The sequence below is a fragment of the Bidens hawaiensis genome, unplaced genomic scaffold, assembly GCF_021521415.1.
Source record: "Bidens hawaiensis isolate Kalapana, Puna unplaced genomic scaffold, B.hawaiensis_p1.1 tig00008481_1, whole genome shotgun sequence".
In the NCBI taxonomy this organism is placed as follows: domain Eukaryota; kingdom Viridiplantae; phylum Streptophyta; class Magnoliopsida; order Asterales; family Asteraceae; genus Bidens; species Bidens hawaiensis.
In genome coordinates this window covers 89,633-106,181 of record NW_027491603.1, presented here as the reverse complement: position 1 = coordinate 106,181, position 16,549 = coordinate 89,633, and the positions used below count along the sequence as shown (strand labels likewise).

The window sequence follows — 16,549 nt, the reverse complement described above, 5'->3', positions numbered from 1 at the left end:
AGACTTTCGTCTTAAATAAGCTGCCTGAACAATGTTTGAATTCTTGTTCTGACATATGGGTTCAGTTGGAACGAATTTTGGTTTCACTTGACCATGTGTCTCATTGACATGAAGAACCTTCCGAGGATTCATATTAGAGAACAAAATATGAGTATCATCAGCATACGACACAGGTTGTTTCAGAATCTCCTTGACCAATGGAATTGGCTTAGATTTGTCCTTGATAAAAGGATGAAGATTCTGATAGTTCTGTTGATTACAATTCCTCACAACATGACCCTGTTGACCGCATAAGAAACAACTTCGCATGTCTACACGATGTTGTAGTGAGGTATTTGAAATGAATGACCCAGAAGTTTGATGATGACTCACATTTTTAGTAATGATCTTAACAAACTCATCAGATAAATCAGATTTCTTCTTTAAATAAAAATCTAAATTAGAACAGTTCGAAAAACTTTTTAGTGTATCTGTCCCAGTTGACTTCACAAAGATAATTTTCTTAGCTTGTTTTAAAAGTTGTTTTGCCTTAGTCAATGGGTCAGATTGAACTAATGTTTTTGTTTGAGCATACACACGTTCAAGTTCTTGAATTTTTGAAGTTTCATTGACAAAAACACTCTCAATAAGTTCAGGTTTGATAATATTTATTGGAATATATTTTTCAGTGAACATCATATCCATTCCTTTTAACTTAAAAACTCTATCCGATGAAGACTTAGAACTTGGAGGATTAATGAAACGCATTAAGTCCTCGTCAGAAATCTTTGGTTTAACTGACTTCTTTGCCCTCACTGGTTTGGTTTTCATAGTTTCTTCCATGTTCACTTGAGATTTGAATGAACCATACACAGCTTCCTCAAACTCTTGAGGTTCGCAAAGAATATGATTAGAACTAGGAATGTTCTTATTCTTGTGTATTATCTCAGGTTCAAACACATCTTCAATAATTACTTTGTCAACATTTTCAACAAAGACCTTTTTACTTTCCACATGAGGTTTTTGAGGAGCAACTTGGGGTTTAACAATTTCAGGTTTAACCAATTTAGGTTTTTCAGAAATCACAGATTCTTTTTGAATCAAATCCTCTTCTTTTCTTGCAGAAGGATTAATTTTATAATCATTATGGAAAGGTGGTGGAATTTCAACAAAACCAATACCTTTCTTGGAATCCTTTTGTTTTCCAGATACCTCAATGATTTCATTCAACAGAAAAGATGAATTTCTAAATTTCCCCAATTTGTTCTTCAACTCAAGAACCTCATTCTCAAGCTCAGTTATCTTTGAACGATGTTTCAAAATCTCTTGAAACTTTTGGTCATTAATTGTCATTTTCACAGATAACTCGGCTTTGAGATCATGGTTACTTGTTGACAATGCTTCAATCTTTTCTCGAGATCTCATTTGAGTTTCAAGAGATTGTCGATAAGTATCCTTAAGAGAAGCAATTTCTCTTATTAGATTATCATTTTGATTTTTCAATGCTTCTAACTTAGATTTACAGTCAACACATGATGTTTTAACAAATGAAGTAGCAGAAGTAGAATTACTAACCTCGTTAATCTTGGCCATGCAAGCAAATATTGATTTAGAAGACTTGTCGCGAGAGTCATCAGAATCAGATCCAGAATCATTATCGGAAGACATCTAACTAGCAGTTGCATCTTGACAATCCTTGTGTAATCCAAACATAGCCAAATTTGCTTGAACATCATTACATATTAACCGTTGTGACCAATCAGTTCCATCTGCTAACATTGCTTGTGTTGTAGAAGAAGATGATTTCTTTTCAGCATCATTTCCTCGTGGTGTAGAAGCATTTTGATTTTGACCACGAGAACCAGTGTATTCTTTCCTTGGTTTGTCACATTCCTTTGCGAAATGCCCAAATTCTTGACAATTATAACACTTTACTTTTAATTTGTCAAAACCCGACTTCTTGTTAAAAGCTGGATGATCTTTTCCAGTTCTCTGCATGAATCTTTTAACTTTACGGACGATCATAGCCATGTTCCATTTTAAATCCATGATTTCTAGATCATCTGGATCTATCTGATCATAGTCCTCATCTGTTAAATCACTTGTGGCAATCTTACTACTCACTAAGTTTTCATATGAAGACATAAAAGCCGTCAGAAAAACAAAGTTTTGCTCAGCTTCCTTCATATTAACACTAGGTGATGTAGCAAATGAATTTGTATTAGTTGAACTTCCAAAACCACCCGAATTACCAGCAGAGTAGAAACAGACTTTTGGATCATTAAACATAGTTGATTCTTTTTCACTTGCAGCATGAGTAAGAAAAGCAGTTATTGGAGAGATTGTTGAACTAAGAGGCATACTTCCACCATAGAAAGCTGGATCTTGATTTTCTTTGGAGGATTTTTGACACTTAAGATCGTATTCTCTAGCTTCGATCTTTTGTAGAAATTCAAGTGCCGTCAAGTCTTCATTTAAGAAATAGTCATTCTCTTTCAAAACCATTAGAAACGTTGAGTAAGAACTTAGAAGCACACTTTTAATAGTGTCAATTTTATCCCTTTCAGAAATTTCCATTTTCATCTTGTCCATTTCAGCAATTAAATGACTAAATCTTGTAGTCATCTCTTCAACTGTTTCTCCCTTCAATAAATTAAAGTTTCGAAACTGAAACTTGAGCATCACTTTCTTACTCTCAGCTGTGTTTCCCATGCTTCTCATACGAAGATGTTGAAATAAAGACGCACATCTCTTGATACTACCAACTTGATGAAAGATATTCTCGGGTAAATCCATGGTAAGAGTAGAATAGGCTTTTATCTCGATTTCTAAAGCTTTTTTCTCTTCTTGTGAGTATTGAGAAACAACTTTAGGAGTATACCCAATAGTATCATCTCCAATCATTGGTGCAATATAAACTTCATCAAGACAATATGAACAGTCAGGATGAACAGATCCCAAATGTGCACGAAACCGAAGTTCCCACTTGGCAAAGTCACTGAACTTCATCAATCTTGGACATTTAGAATGCGAACCTATCTCGGTATCAAGTTGCAACATCTGTTGCATTAACATGTTTTGAGAAGCTAATGCATACATACCGGCCATCTTTGAAAATTTAAGTGTTTAATGAATCAAATAGTGAAATAGCTTAACGAATCAGTGAACAGTTATAGCGAACTGTGAATAGTTTTAGCGAACTGTGAACAGTTATAGCGAACTGTGAACAACGTTTAACGAATCAACTCTTAACGAAGTTAAGACTGATCAGCAACGAAGTACCTTAACGAATGAGGTGAGTGTTTTAGCGAATCAAAAGTCAACTTAACGAATCACAAATAAGGTTAACGAATCAACCAAATGGCGAAATAGATAACGAATGAGATGAAGGTTTAGAGAATCACAAGTCAACTTAACGAATAACAAGTCAACTTAGCGAATCACAAGTCAACTTAACGAATTGAGCAAACGAATCACAAAGGATTAGGTTTAGCGAATCAGATGAAAATCAGTAACGAATCACCAAAATAAACTTAGCGAATCACTAAGGAATGCTTAGCGAATCAGCTACAGTGGATTAGCGAATCACACTATAGCGAATCAGGTTGTTACAACCGTTTGTAACAAACTCTGACACCTTATGTCACATGGCAAAGGTTGTTAGGACACAAATCCCAAGAAGAACACGTGTCACACGAATCGGTTAATCTAGTTAACGAACTAGATAACACGAACCAATAACTCACACGAATTGGCTAACGAACTAGGTAGAGAAGTAGCAAAATTGATAACGAATCACAGATAAACATATAGCGAATCACCATACAGATGATAGCGAATTACGTTCATCTTCAAATCTTCAAACAATTTTTCCAGAATTTTTGAAGATCAACCCAGAAACCCAGAATTGTTAAATCTGTAATACGACTTCGTTATTCAACCAAATCACACAATCGACCTACCAAAATCCTCGTAAACCAATTCCGAATCCAATACACACAATCTCGTAACCGATTAACACTAATTACCTTATCAATTTGATCAAAACACACCCCTGTTTCGGACTTAAACCGAATCCAAATCCAAACCACAAATCCAAACCACACCTCAATTCCTCTAATCCGAACCTAGCCAATAACTTAACCAACACGAATTCAATTCAATTCGTCCATAATTCAACCAACTCAAATACAAATTGATTCAAAACCTCTAAAACAGAAAAACTTAATAACAATAACAATTGAAACACCAAATCAAGTGTAGATCAAGCACCAACAGCTCTGATACCACTTGTTGGAGCTCGTATCAATAACAATTAATAGATCTTAGATCGGTATCTATACTATCAATACGTTTACGGATCTAGCTCATGATTAACATCAATTCAGTGTTATAAATATGTGTATATATTATCAATAAGTTATCAGTATAGTATGTATAATATTAAGGTGAAGCTTGAGAGAGATCTGGACAGCAAAACTTCCCAAAACTTTTTCAAAAACTTACTTTAAAGTGAACAGTAGTTCACTATATATAGAAGGTGATCTGGTTCGCTAACATCCCCTAGCGAACCGCTTCCCCTTCGTTACATAAATTAACATAGCGAAACACCCCCTGATTCGTTAACATCCCCTAACGAATCAGGAGGGAATACATTAAATATCTAGTTCGCTAACATCCCCTAGCGAACTAGATTATACCTTAACGAACCAGGAAGGTATACATTACTTGGCAAGTTCGCTAACATCCCCTAGCGAACTAGCCTTTAACTTAGCGAACTGGCTATTAAATAAATTAATTATTACATTAATTAATAAACAAAACCGTTAACGATAAATACAAAGACTCTAGACGCAAAACCGTGCACTAACACTAATACGTTCTAAGAAGTTCAGGTTGTTAAAAAAAAGTTTAGAAATTCTGATAAAGTTTAGAAGTTCTAAGAAGTTCTGGGTGTTCAAAAAGGTTTAGAAGTTTTGATAAAAGTTTAGAAGTTTTAAGAAGTTTTGGGTGTTTAGAACTTCTAAAACTAACAAAAAAACACCTATAACATGAAATTGAACACTGAAATCACTTCATATAATCTCATAATCATCAAACAATCGTCAATCGACCGTTAATTTAATCATTGATTTGATCATATGAACAAAATATGGAGTGTATGCAACTGGGTTTCTGCAAAACTCAAAATTGATTAATTGAAACTTCAAATTGATGATTAATTGGACCAATTTTAAAGTTTAATTGATCAATTAGTTCAACAATTTCAATTTCAATTGGGCAATTTTATCAACTGACATGTGAGCAACGATCGATGGTTGTGTCGGAAGAAGATGGTGGTCGCGAAGGTGGATGGTGGACGGAATCGTTGAACGACGATGATAGGTGGACGGAATCGACGGGAGAAAAGGTTGAAGGAGGCCGTCTCGCGTAATTGTGATTTTAGGTTAGGATGGTTATTGAAGATGGACGCTCCAGACACTCGCGTACCTATTGTACGATAAACTATTTTCGTATTCCATCCTTTATCTATATATATATATATTTGAAATATAATTCGAATTCTACATCAATTTAAACTCCTCATTTATCACTAAACTAGTGTTCTACCCGACGCGATGCGCCGGAGCAATAGGGTAAAACCCAAGTGTTGTCGGTCGCATGTGTTGAGGCGGTAAGTCGACGCGAATCGGTCGGTTCCGGTTACGTGTGTTATTATACCGGAACAAAAACAAAATATAATAAGATTTGAGGTTGACCAATGGGTGGCGTCACCGGTAAAATTCGACTGCTGTTGATTAAGACAGTGAATCTATGCAAATTCAGTTGGTTCTGTCACATTCATTATGATACCGGAACTAAAACAAAAAACAAAACAAAATCGGCATTCGGTCGATTTTGTTACGTTTGTTACTGACTAAAACTAAAACAAAACGCATTAAGTCTACTCGAATTCAGTTTGTTTCCGTCATGTTCGTTACCGTACCGGAACTAAAACAAAACAAAACAAAACAAAACAAAAAACAACTTTGACATTCGCTGGTTTTTATTACGTTTGTTACGGATCGAAACTAAAAAAACAAAAATAATCAATAAGGTGCCGCAAAGTTACCGAATCGGGACTTTGCGGCACCAAACTTTGTAATTGTATTATATAAAATAATAATAAGACACTATCTTAGATAAATCTACCTATACTAATAAAAGAAAATAATTCTGAACACATGGCATTCTGAGGTTAATTCTCACTATCAAATTCTCTTCAAAATCACTTCTTTTCTATTGATGGAAAAGAAAAAAAATATTTGTTCTAAATATAGTATTGATTATAAATTCAACATACAACATTAATTGGTCAATCTCCATTGATTGAATTATTAATGTCATATATTATATTCTAAACATATTTAATATAAAAAAAATTATTAATATAATAATTATGTGTCATAAATATATTTTCTTTAAGATTGAAATGTATATATAAAAGAATTTATGTTTAAAGAGTACATTAACATTCAATTTTTGAGACAACTTCATATTGAAGAAAGCTATAATAATTTCTTTTTAAATTTTTTACAAATATTTAGTCTTAAAAATCATAGACAGATTTTCCATTTTTATCTATATTATAAGACTATTGTTGTAGTTGAACAACAGTGTGTTTATAAGGACAACATGAAAACTGTTTAAAAAGGAAAATATGGTGTCTTTTTTGTCTATGACTGGGTATGGAACGTATAACATTTTTGTGAAAGGCTTTAGGTACATCTTTCACATCGAAATGGCTCATTGATTTAAATGTTGCTTTCAGTGACATTGCTTTATTGTTGTATACCGATAGCAGAACAACTCATTCTCGATTTAAAATTCAAATATATTTGATGATATAAAACACTATATTTGTAATACATTTTTTGTACATAACATGAAGAGACTTAATTAACTTTCATTTTACTTGTATTAATTTATTCATTATAATTTATACATATATAAAGCAAAATTACTTCGTACACTTCAAACTTATATTTTATAGATTTGTTAGTCTTTATAAAGGCTGTTTATTGTAATAAATAGAATAGTCTTTTATTCTTTCGAATAAAAATGTGATTAATTGAGAATAGTATAATTCACTCAAGGTTTGGTATTGACCATTGTGATCATCAAACCGAAAGAGACGGATTGTTACTTTGTCATGATTGATGTTTTTCTTTAAATTTTTATAAGTGTTGTTGAAGTCACCACACGTGGACCAATCAACTTTGGATACCTATAAACTATAATGATTAATTGGTAACTTAAAATAATTTAATACTAGGGAAGAACACTTTATAAGTTGGACAGTGTAGACATTTCTAATCTTCATTATTATTCATTATTATTGATCTCAATGCTTACAATTTATCATGTATTAAAAAATATATATAGATTAAAAAATTGAAACAGAATTACGTTTAACTATTTAGGTTTTTTCCTACGAAGACTTTTAATGAGATGAATAACTATTCTGGTGGTATCAATATAGGGTATCTATTCTTCTAAACGTGTGATTGTAAGTTCAAATCATTATAAGTGAAAAGTAAAAATAGAATTTTGCTATGAAAAAGTAAATCAAATTACCATTTTAACGAGTGCCTGAGATATGATTATGTATATGTAGGGTACTAGGGTTATACGTCTAAAAAGGAATTGTTATAACATAATGCAACTAGAGCCATTTGACCCTCTCGTCCTCCTTATTTTACAAGCGTTTACTCTAATTTGACTCAAAGAATACATTTGCTATTTAGTTTGAAAAATGTTTATTTGCTTTTTCAAAAAGCTATTTTGAAAAGCCAAGATTTGAGACTTTTGAAAAACAGATTTTTAATCATTTCACAAAACTAAAATAAAAAAGATTTTTGTGATTGCCAGACACATTTTAACTTTATTGGCTTTTTGAGAACACCAATAAACCAATAAACATTTTTCAAACTTAATCCCAAACAGACTCTAAGTTGTGTATATATTTATCAATGAGAATATGAGATGGTTAAGAGGTTATGATAAATACTTCTTATTTTAGCGAGTAAAGGGCGATTTGGTTTGGTCAATTATGCGATTTTCGTTCAAATAGTTTGTTTTGTGCAATTGGACCATCAAAGTTTCTCACTTTTTCCAAATTATGTTCAGATCGTTAACTCCGTTAATTTTTTAAAGTTAAATGAAGAGTAAGCTTGTCATTTTGTATAGTTATTTAAAAAAACAAAAAATAACCATAAACCTAATAAAACATACTAATTAATAACATGGAACCCACCCTCCCTGTTCATCTTCATCTCTACCAACCACCATCAGACCTCCATATCCAGCAAACAATCCAACAATCTCACCCACTCACTAGATGAAAATGGTGACTTAGTGTTACTTTCTTCAGGGATATATACAACAACCAAACCCAACTTCGCCTAAACCCACCATCGGCGCTGCTTCCTACAACTCCCACCCATCTATTCTGCCTGAAGCGCCACCATTCTTTCCCCATTTCACCTCGATTTTCCGGCAACAAGCAAACCTTAATCGCAAATACTAACCCTAGATCTCACTTCACAATTTTACGATCTCCACAATACAACCTTAACGATTCATTCAACAAAACACGCCTCACACCTTGCCGTGTGCAGCCACAACACCACTCCCGCCTCCTGAATCAAAGTTCATCATGGATTTGTGTTCAACTCGTGTTTTATTTGGCCCAAATCATTCATGTTACAACTCATTTGGTCAGTGGCGGATCTAGACTTGAAACATAGGGGTGGTGCTCAAAATTTTATTTTTTTCCCATATTTCATACAACGTTAACGAAACAAATATACAAAACACGACAACAAATGAATTTAAACTAACCGGGTTAACGGACCAATAGTAACGGATCTAGGTTGGGCTGTAAATTTCTCCTCTTCGATTTTTAAAAGCTTGAAATCGAGCCATTACATCTTCTTCATTTACTTTATCAAACGTTCAAATACTCATCACCTATTCGATTGCGCAAATTCTTCTTGATAAGCTTCATTTTAGAAAAACATCTTTCAACGGTTGCAGTTGCAACCGGTAAAACCAACGCTAGCTTTAGTATTCGACAAACCAGAGGAAAAGTTGCGTGCTTTCTGGTTTCCACCACTACACAAGAACATTCCATCCAGTTTCGCAAATTTATCATCTTCCTTTAAAGTGTAATAAACATCGTAAGATCACCCGAAATACACCTCTTTCTTCGTAAGTAAAATCATTCAGATACATATCTGAAAAAGCCACTATTTTAGATATGTCAAACTTAGAAAACGAATCACAAGGATTTACCGACATATTTTCTAACAAACTAGTTCAGACCTCACAAAATATATTTCCAAGTTATTAAATTTGCATATCCAAAACCGTGTTAAAAACTTCAACCTCAAAATGATGTCGATTAATAATGACATTCTTTTGGTTTCTTTGATTACCATAACTTTCCGCCATATCTAACATCTTAATCTTGTTTTTTTCACAAAAAATGTCACTTTTGCCAACATCTAGTCAAATCCGTTTTGTCTTAGATTATTCAATGCTCGCTTTGTCCCGCTTATCAACTTAGATGCTTCTAACAAAGCTTTTTAGAAAATGTTTTGATAAAACATTTGTAAGGCCTAAATTGTTTTCCAACAAGTGTATATGAAACACAAATTCAAGTTTCTTAAAATATGATAGGATACCTTTCGCATTAGCTTTTAGTTGCACGCTCTCTCCATCTAATTTAATAAATGTAAGTACCTCAACAACTTACGGGGTGTCTCCGGATCGTGTAAGGGAAACCCCTTGGTCATAATCCTTTTCCTGTTTTAATCTTATTAAGAAGAATTTCGTTTTTCACCCTCTCTCTTTTTAACTCCAACATCATATCTTTTCTTTTGCAAGAAGAACCAACTGTATTAACAACCATGCCAAGAGATTCATAAAATTCTTTAACACCGGCATTTTGTTTTTTGCAACAGTCACAATCACTAACTAAAGTTGATGAGCAAAGCAATGTATTTAATGTGCTGATAGATCATCTCTTAAAATCAAAGCTTTTAATCCATTAAACTTTCCTCGCATGTTGCTTGTACCATCATAACCTTGACCCCTGACTTGTGTAAACAATTATAAACTATAAATCTATAAGATACATATATTTTATTAAAACTTTTGAAACAAAAGTATAAAACATATTACTTACTTGATCAATGCTCAACCGTTTATTTGATAATAAATAAACAATGTCTTCTTTAAAAGTGGCATAATATGTATTATTTACATGAGCAACTCGAATTAAACTCTCTTTAACAATTCCACATTTATCAACATATCTCACAACTACGACCATTTGTTCTTTTTGAGACACGTCACTAGACTCATCGGCTAGTAACCCAAACATATCATCTTTAATTGCTTCACAAAGCATTTTGGTTACTTCTTTCGCAAAGCAATCAATAATCTCTTTCTGTATTGATGGAGTTGTTAACTTATTATTCTTTATTGCATTCCCTAAAAAATACTTACCAATATCCGGGTTGTTCTCACAAATCAACTTTAAAATCGCAAGAAAGAGACCTTTAGAAAAAAAACTCTTCAGATTCATTATGACCACGAAATGATAAACTATTTTACAACTAGAATCTAGAACTACAAACAGAACCCAATAATCAATACCAATTTGCAATTTTTTATTCATTACTACGCTTATTGACATTCGCCTCATAGGATCGCTTTTGGTTCAAAAGATTGCCATATTTTTGCACCGAATTATTATGAACACTATTAACATCCCCAACATGTTCCTTTAAGGAACCCGGTTTACTCCACTAACAAAATCCTCTCTTACACCTTGATTACCAACACTTCCATTAAACAAGTAACAACATAAGCAATATGCTTTGTTCTTGTTTAGTGCTATACTCCAACCAATCATATTTATCAAACCATTTGACACTCAAACGTCTCTGGCCACTACAATAGTTTGTCCATTTAAAGTCATGACCTCGTGGTTGAAAGCATTTTTAACAAGATATGCTCTTCGTATGTCATCTATTTAATTGGGATGATAACTAGCCATATGTGGTCTATAAGATACATATATTTTATTAAAGTTTTTGAAACAGAAGTATGTAACGTATTACTTACTATAAATCTATAAGATACATATATTTTATTAAAGTTTTTGAAACAAAAGTATAAAACGTATTACTTACTTGATCAATGCTCAACCGTTTATTTTAATAAAGAAACAATGGATTCTTTAAGAGTTATAGAAGATGTATTATTTACGTGAGCAACTCAAATTTAACTCTCTTTAACAACTCCACATTTATCAACATATCTCACAACTACGACCATTTGTTCTTTTTGAGACACGTCACTAGACTCATCAGCTAGCAACCCAAACATATCATCTTTAATTTCTTCACAAAGCATTTTGGTTACTTCTTTCGCAAAGAAATTAATAATCTCTTTCTGTATTGATGGAGCTGTTAACTTAATATTCTTTATTGCATTCCCTAAACAATACTTACCAATATCCGGGTTGTTCTCACAAATCAACTTTAAAATCGCAAGAAAGAGACCTTTAGAAAAAAACTCTTCAGATTCATTATAACCAAGAAATGATAAACTATTTTCTAACAAGAATTTAGAACTATGAACAGAACCCAATAATCGATACCAATTTGCAATCTTTTCTTCATTACTACGCTTATTGACATCCGCCTCATAGGATCGCTTTTGGTTCAAACGATTGCCATATTTTTGCACCGAATTATTATTAACACTATTAACTTCCCCCAACATGTTCGTTTAAGAAACTCGGTTTACTCCACTATCAAAAGCCTCTCTTACACCTTGATCACCAACACTTCCATTAAACAAGTAACAACATAAGCAATATGCTTTTTCTTGTTTAGTGCTATACTCCAACCAATCATATTTATCAAACCATTTGACATTAAAACGTCTCTAGCCACCACAATAGTTAGTCCACTTAAAGTCATAACCTCGCGGTTGAAAAGCCTTTTTAACAAGATATGCTCTTCGTATGTCATCTATTTGATTGGGATGATAACTAGCCATAGGTGGTCTATTAGCGGGATCCGAAGGAAGATCTTCCAAATTGATTTTTGAACGTATTGAAGGACTTGAAGCCGAATGAATATTTCAACTTGGACCGATATTTTCATTTTCTTGCAAATCATCAACCATATTTAAACTTGAAGTTGGAATATCTAAACTTGGTGATCAACCGGAACCGATTTCATTGTTTTCTTTTCTTTGGCGTTTAAAATGGTTGCTAATATGAGGTTGTTTACTCGTCTTCAAAGTTCCTAAACAAATTTGAAGCAAAAACCTAATATCAATTCCAATTTACACATAAAACTAAAAGCTAAGTACCTCAACAAATTCCATTTTAAACATAACCCTAAATACCCCATCAATTCCAGTTTAAACATAAACCCTAAATCCCAAATTTATTCCAATTTAAACATAACTCTAAAACCCTAAATATAATAAATCTTATCGGAAGGATGGAGATGTGGCCGAAGGTGGAGTGGCCGGAAAGATATGGCTGGTGGTAGTGGTGGTGGGCCTGGCGGCAGCTGGTTCGTGGTGAAGTGTGAGTTGGTGAACACTGAAACCAAGAGAATTAAGTGTTACATCAGGGGGCTGCCACAAAATGTTCGCGTCTTGGTCAAGGCTAGTAGACCAGCTACTTTTTATTCCATTGTGGTACTCGCAGAAATGGTTTACGACGACCTTGCGGCGAACGATGTGGTGGCGGAACCCTAAGGATTAGAAGCCGAGAGTGTGGGAGAAGAAGTTGTGCAAGACTTTTGGCAAGATACACGGTGGTGAGTGAAGATGGAGTAAGGGTTCAGACGTTTGTTATAAGTGTGGAAAGAGTCATGCTGGTGAGTGCAAGTTTGGTTCGAATGCCTGTTACAAGTGCGAGAAGGTAGGGCATTACGCTCCAGATTGTACCGCAAAACCCGCATGCTACAAGTGCGGTAAGATGGGTCACTTTGCTAAGGAATGCACCGAGGGTGAAGCTAGAGGAAATGGGAAGAAGGATGGTGATCAAGCTAGGCCAAGGACTAGAGCCTACATGCTGACTCAGGAGAAGGATAAACAGATTCCGTATGTTGTGACGTGTACGTTTTTAGTAAACGGTATTTCTGCTTCAATATTATCTGATTCAGGTGCGAATAAAAGTTTCGTAGCTACACCATTTAGTAAATTAGCTAAAATGAAATGTTGCCGAGTGTCTGAAACCTTTTATAGTAGAAACCGCTAGTGACACTTCGGTTAAAATAATGAAAATGGTTAAGGATTGTATGATAGAGTTAGAGGGTTATGAGTTCCCTGTTACCCTGTATCTTAGGAGGATTTGATGTAGTTTTGGGAATGAATTGGTTATCCGAGTTTGAAGCTCAGATAGCGTGTAAGAGTATAATGATAAGGTTAAAGTCCTTGGATGGTAGTACGGTGACGGTTTATGGTGATAAAGAAAGTTCAGCGCTTAATGTCATTTTGATGATAAAAGCCGAAGGATTGTTAAGGCGAGGGTGCGGTGCCTACCTGACGTATGTTGTCAACGCTACGCCCGAGATGAAAGAAATGAAAGATATTCCTATCGTGTGCGACTACCCAGAATTATTCCCTGAGGATCTTTCGTGGTTGCCACCGGAGCGAGAGATAGAATTCCAGCGAGAGATAGAATACCAGGAACCCAGCCCGTCGCGAAAGCGCCTTACCGTCTAGTGCCATCCGAGATGAAAGAATTGATGTCCCAACTACAAGAACTCCTCGACAAAAGTTCTATCAGACCAAGTGTTTCCCTGTGGGGCGTGCCAGTGTTGTTCGTTAAGAAGAAGGATGGAAGTATGAGAATGTGCATAGACTATCGTGAGTTGAACAAACTTACGGTGAAGAATAGATATCCTTTGACACGGATTGATGATTTGTTTGACCAACTACAAGGTTCGAGTTGATTCTCACGAATAGATCTCAGATCAGGCTATCATCAGCTAAAAGTGAAAGAGGCAGACATCCCTAAGACAACGTTTCGGATGCGGTATGGACACTACGAGTTCCTCGTGATGTCATTCGGTCTAACAAATGCTCCCGCATCGTTTATGGATATAATGAATAGGGTGTGTCAGCTGATGTTGGATAAGTAAGTTATCGTTTTCATTGATGATATATTGATTTAATCAAAGAGCGAGTCTGATCATGCTGAGCATCTGAAGGAAGTGTTAGAGGTTTTGAAAAGAGAAAAGTTGTACGCTAAGTTTTCGAAGTGTGCCTTCTGGTTGCGAGAAGTGCAGTTCCTAGGTCACGTGATCAATCCTGAAGGGATTACCGTGGACCCAGCTAAGATTGAGGCGTTAACTAATTGAAAGAATCCGCAGAACCCGACTGACATACGATGTTTCTTAGGGTTAGTTGGCTACTATAGGAGGTTCATCGAAGGCTTCTCCAAGATAGCCGCACCGTTGACCGGTATGACCCGAAAGTCTGTAGTATTCAGTTGGGGTAAGTTTCAAGAAGAAGATTTTGAGGAATTAAAGAGAAGACTCACACAATCTCCAATCCTTGCCCTACCCGATGGTGATGAGGATTTGGTGGTTTGTACTGATGCATCGCATCGTGGGTTAGGTTGCGTGTTGATGCAACGAGGAAAGGTTATAGCTTATGCGTCCAGACAATTGAAAGTTCATGAAAGTACCTACCCAACGCATGATTTAGAGCTAGCAACAGTAGTTCATGCTCTCAAGATTTGGATACATTACTTATATTGTACTAAGTGTACTATTTACACTGACCATAAATGTTTGAAATATTTCTTTGAGCAGAAAGAACTGAATATGAGATAGAGGAGATGGTTAGAGTTGATAAAGGACTACGACTGCGATATTAAGTACTATCTTGGTAAAGCTAATGTGGTCGCTCATGCGCTAAGTCGTAAGAATGAAGAAGTCATTGCAAAAGTGAAATAATATCAGTTGATCATGAACTCAAGTCTTTTCGAAGAAATCATCAAGGTGCAAACAGAAGTGCTGGAATATGAAGGACTAGTGAAGAAGGAAAGGATTTTCAGTCAACAAGACGAGTTGATGGAAAAAAATCATGGTGTTAAGACTAGGTTTGACTGTATGTGGATTCCACGCCATGGAAATCTTAGAGGTCGAATCTTAGATGAAGCTCATAAGTCAAGATATTCAATCCATCCGGAATCCACTAAGATGTATCAAGACTTGAAGAGAGACTATTGGTGGCCGAGCATGAAGAATGATGTAGTAGATTATGTCAGTAAGTGCTTGACTTGTTTACAAGTCAAAGCCGAGCATCAGAAGCCTTATGGGAAAATGCATCTTTTGGAGGTAGAATGGAAATGGGAACACAACACCATGGATTTCATAACTAAGCTACATCGTATAGCTAAATATCATGATACCATCTGGATGATTGTGGACCGTTTAACAAAGAGTGCTCATTTCTGCCTATACGAGAAGCTATCTCGTCAGAAACGTTACCAAGTTTGTTCATAAAGGAAGTTGTGACTAAGCATATAGTGCCATGTCGATTGTGTCTGATAGAGATACTCGATTCACTTCGATATTATGGAAGAAGTTCCATGAAGCTATGGGAACGAGATTGAACATCAGTACGCCGTATCATCCTCAAACAGATGGGCAGTCTGAAAGGACGATCCAAACCCTTGAGGATATACTACGTGCTTGTGTTTGGACTTTGGAGGAAGTTGGGATGATCATCTGCATCTTGCAGAATTCTCTTACAACAACAGCTACCATTCAAGTATTGGTATGCCGCCGTTTGAAATGTTATATGGAAGACGTTGTAGAACTCCAGTTTGTTGGGGAGAGATCGGTCAGAAAGAAATGGGAAGTCTAAAGGTTGTGCAAGAAACCTCATCAAAGTTTGATCAGATCAAGGAAAGGATGAAAGCTGCTCAAGACCGTCAGAAGTCGTATGCTGATAAGCGGCGATGAACGATTGAGTTTAACGTTGGTGACAATGTGATGCTCAAGGTCTCGACTTGGAAGGGAATTATTCGTTTTAGAAAGAGAGGGAAGCTGAGTCCGAGGTACATTGGACCGTTTAAGATTATGGATCACGTGGGTGAAGTAGCTTATAAGATAGATTTACCCGAGGAGTTAGAAGGGATTCATTCAACATTTCATGTTTCTCACTTAAGGAAGTGTCTAGCCGATGACACATCTCATGTGCCATTAGTAGACATTGAGGTTGATGAACGATTGAACTACATTGAACAGGCGGTAGAGATAGTTGACCGCAAGGAAAAGAAACTTCGTCACAAGGTTATACCTTTAGTGAAAGTCGTATGGAACATCGCAAAGGATCAGACGCTACTTGGGAAGTTGAAGAAGAGATGTCCAAGTTATACCCAAATATGTTTTAGTAATAGTTAGGTTTCGGAGACGAAACCTCTTTAAGGAGGGAAGACTTGTAACATCCTAAAATTTATATTAATAAATAAAAAGGA

General features: G+C 35.2%; 1 protein-coding gene across 1 annotated transcript; it reads right to left on the bottom strand.

Annotated features, from left to right (window-relative positions):
* Positions 1 to 11,313: 11,313 nt before the first annotated feature.
* On the bottom strand, positions 11,314 to 11,817 carry LOC143529119 (uncharacterized). The gene has a single exon (XM_077024984.1). It carries the CDS (start codon positions 11,815 to 11,817, stop codon positions 11,314 to 11,316), a length of 504 nt encoding a protein of 167 aa, XP_076881099.1.
* Positions 11,818 to 16,549: the final 4,732 nt, after the last annotated feature.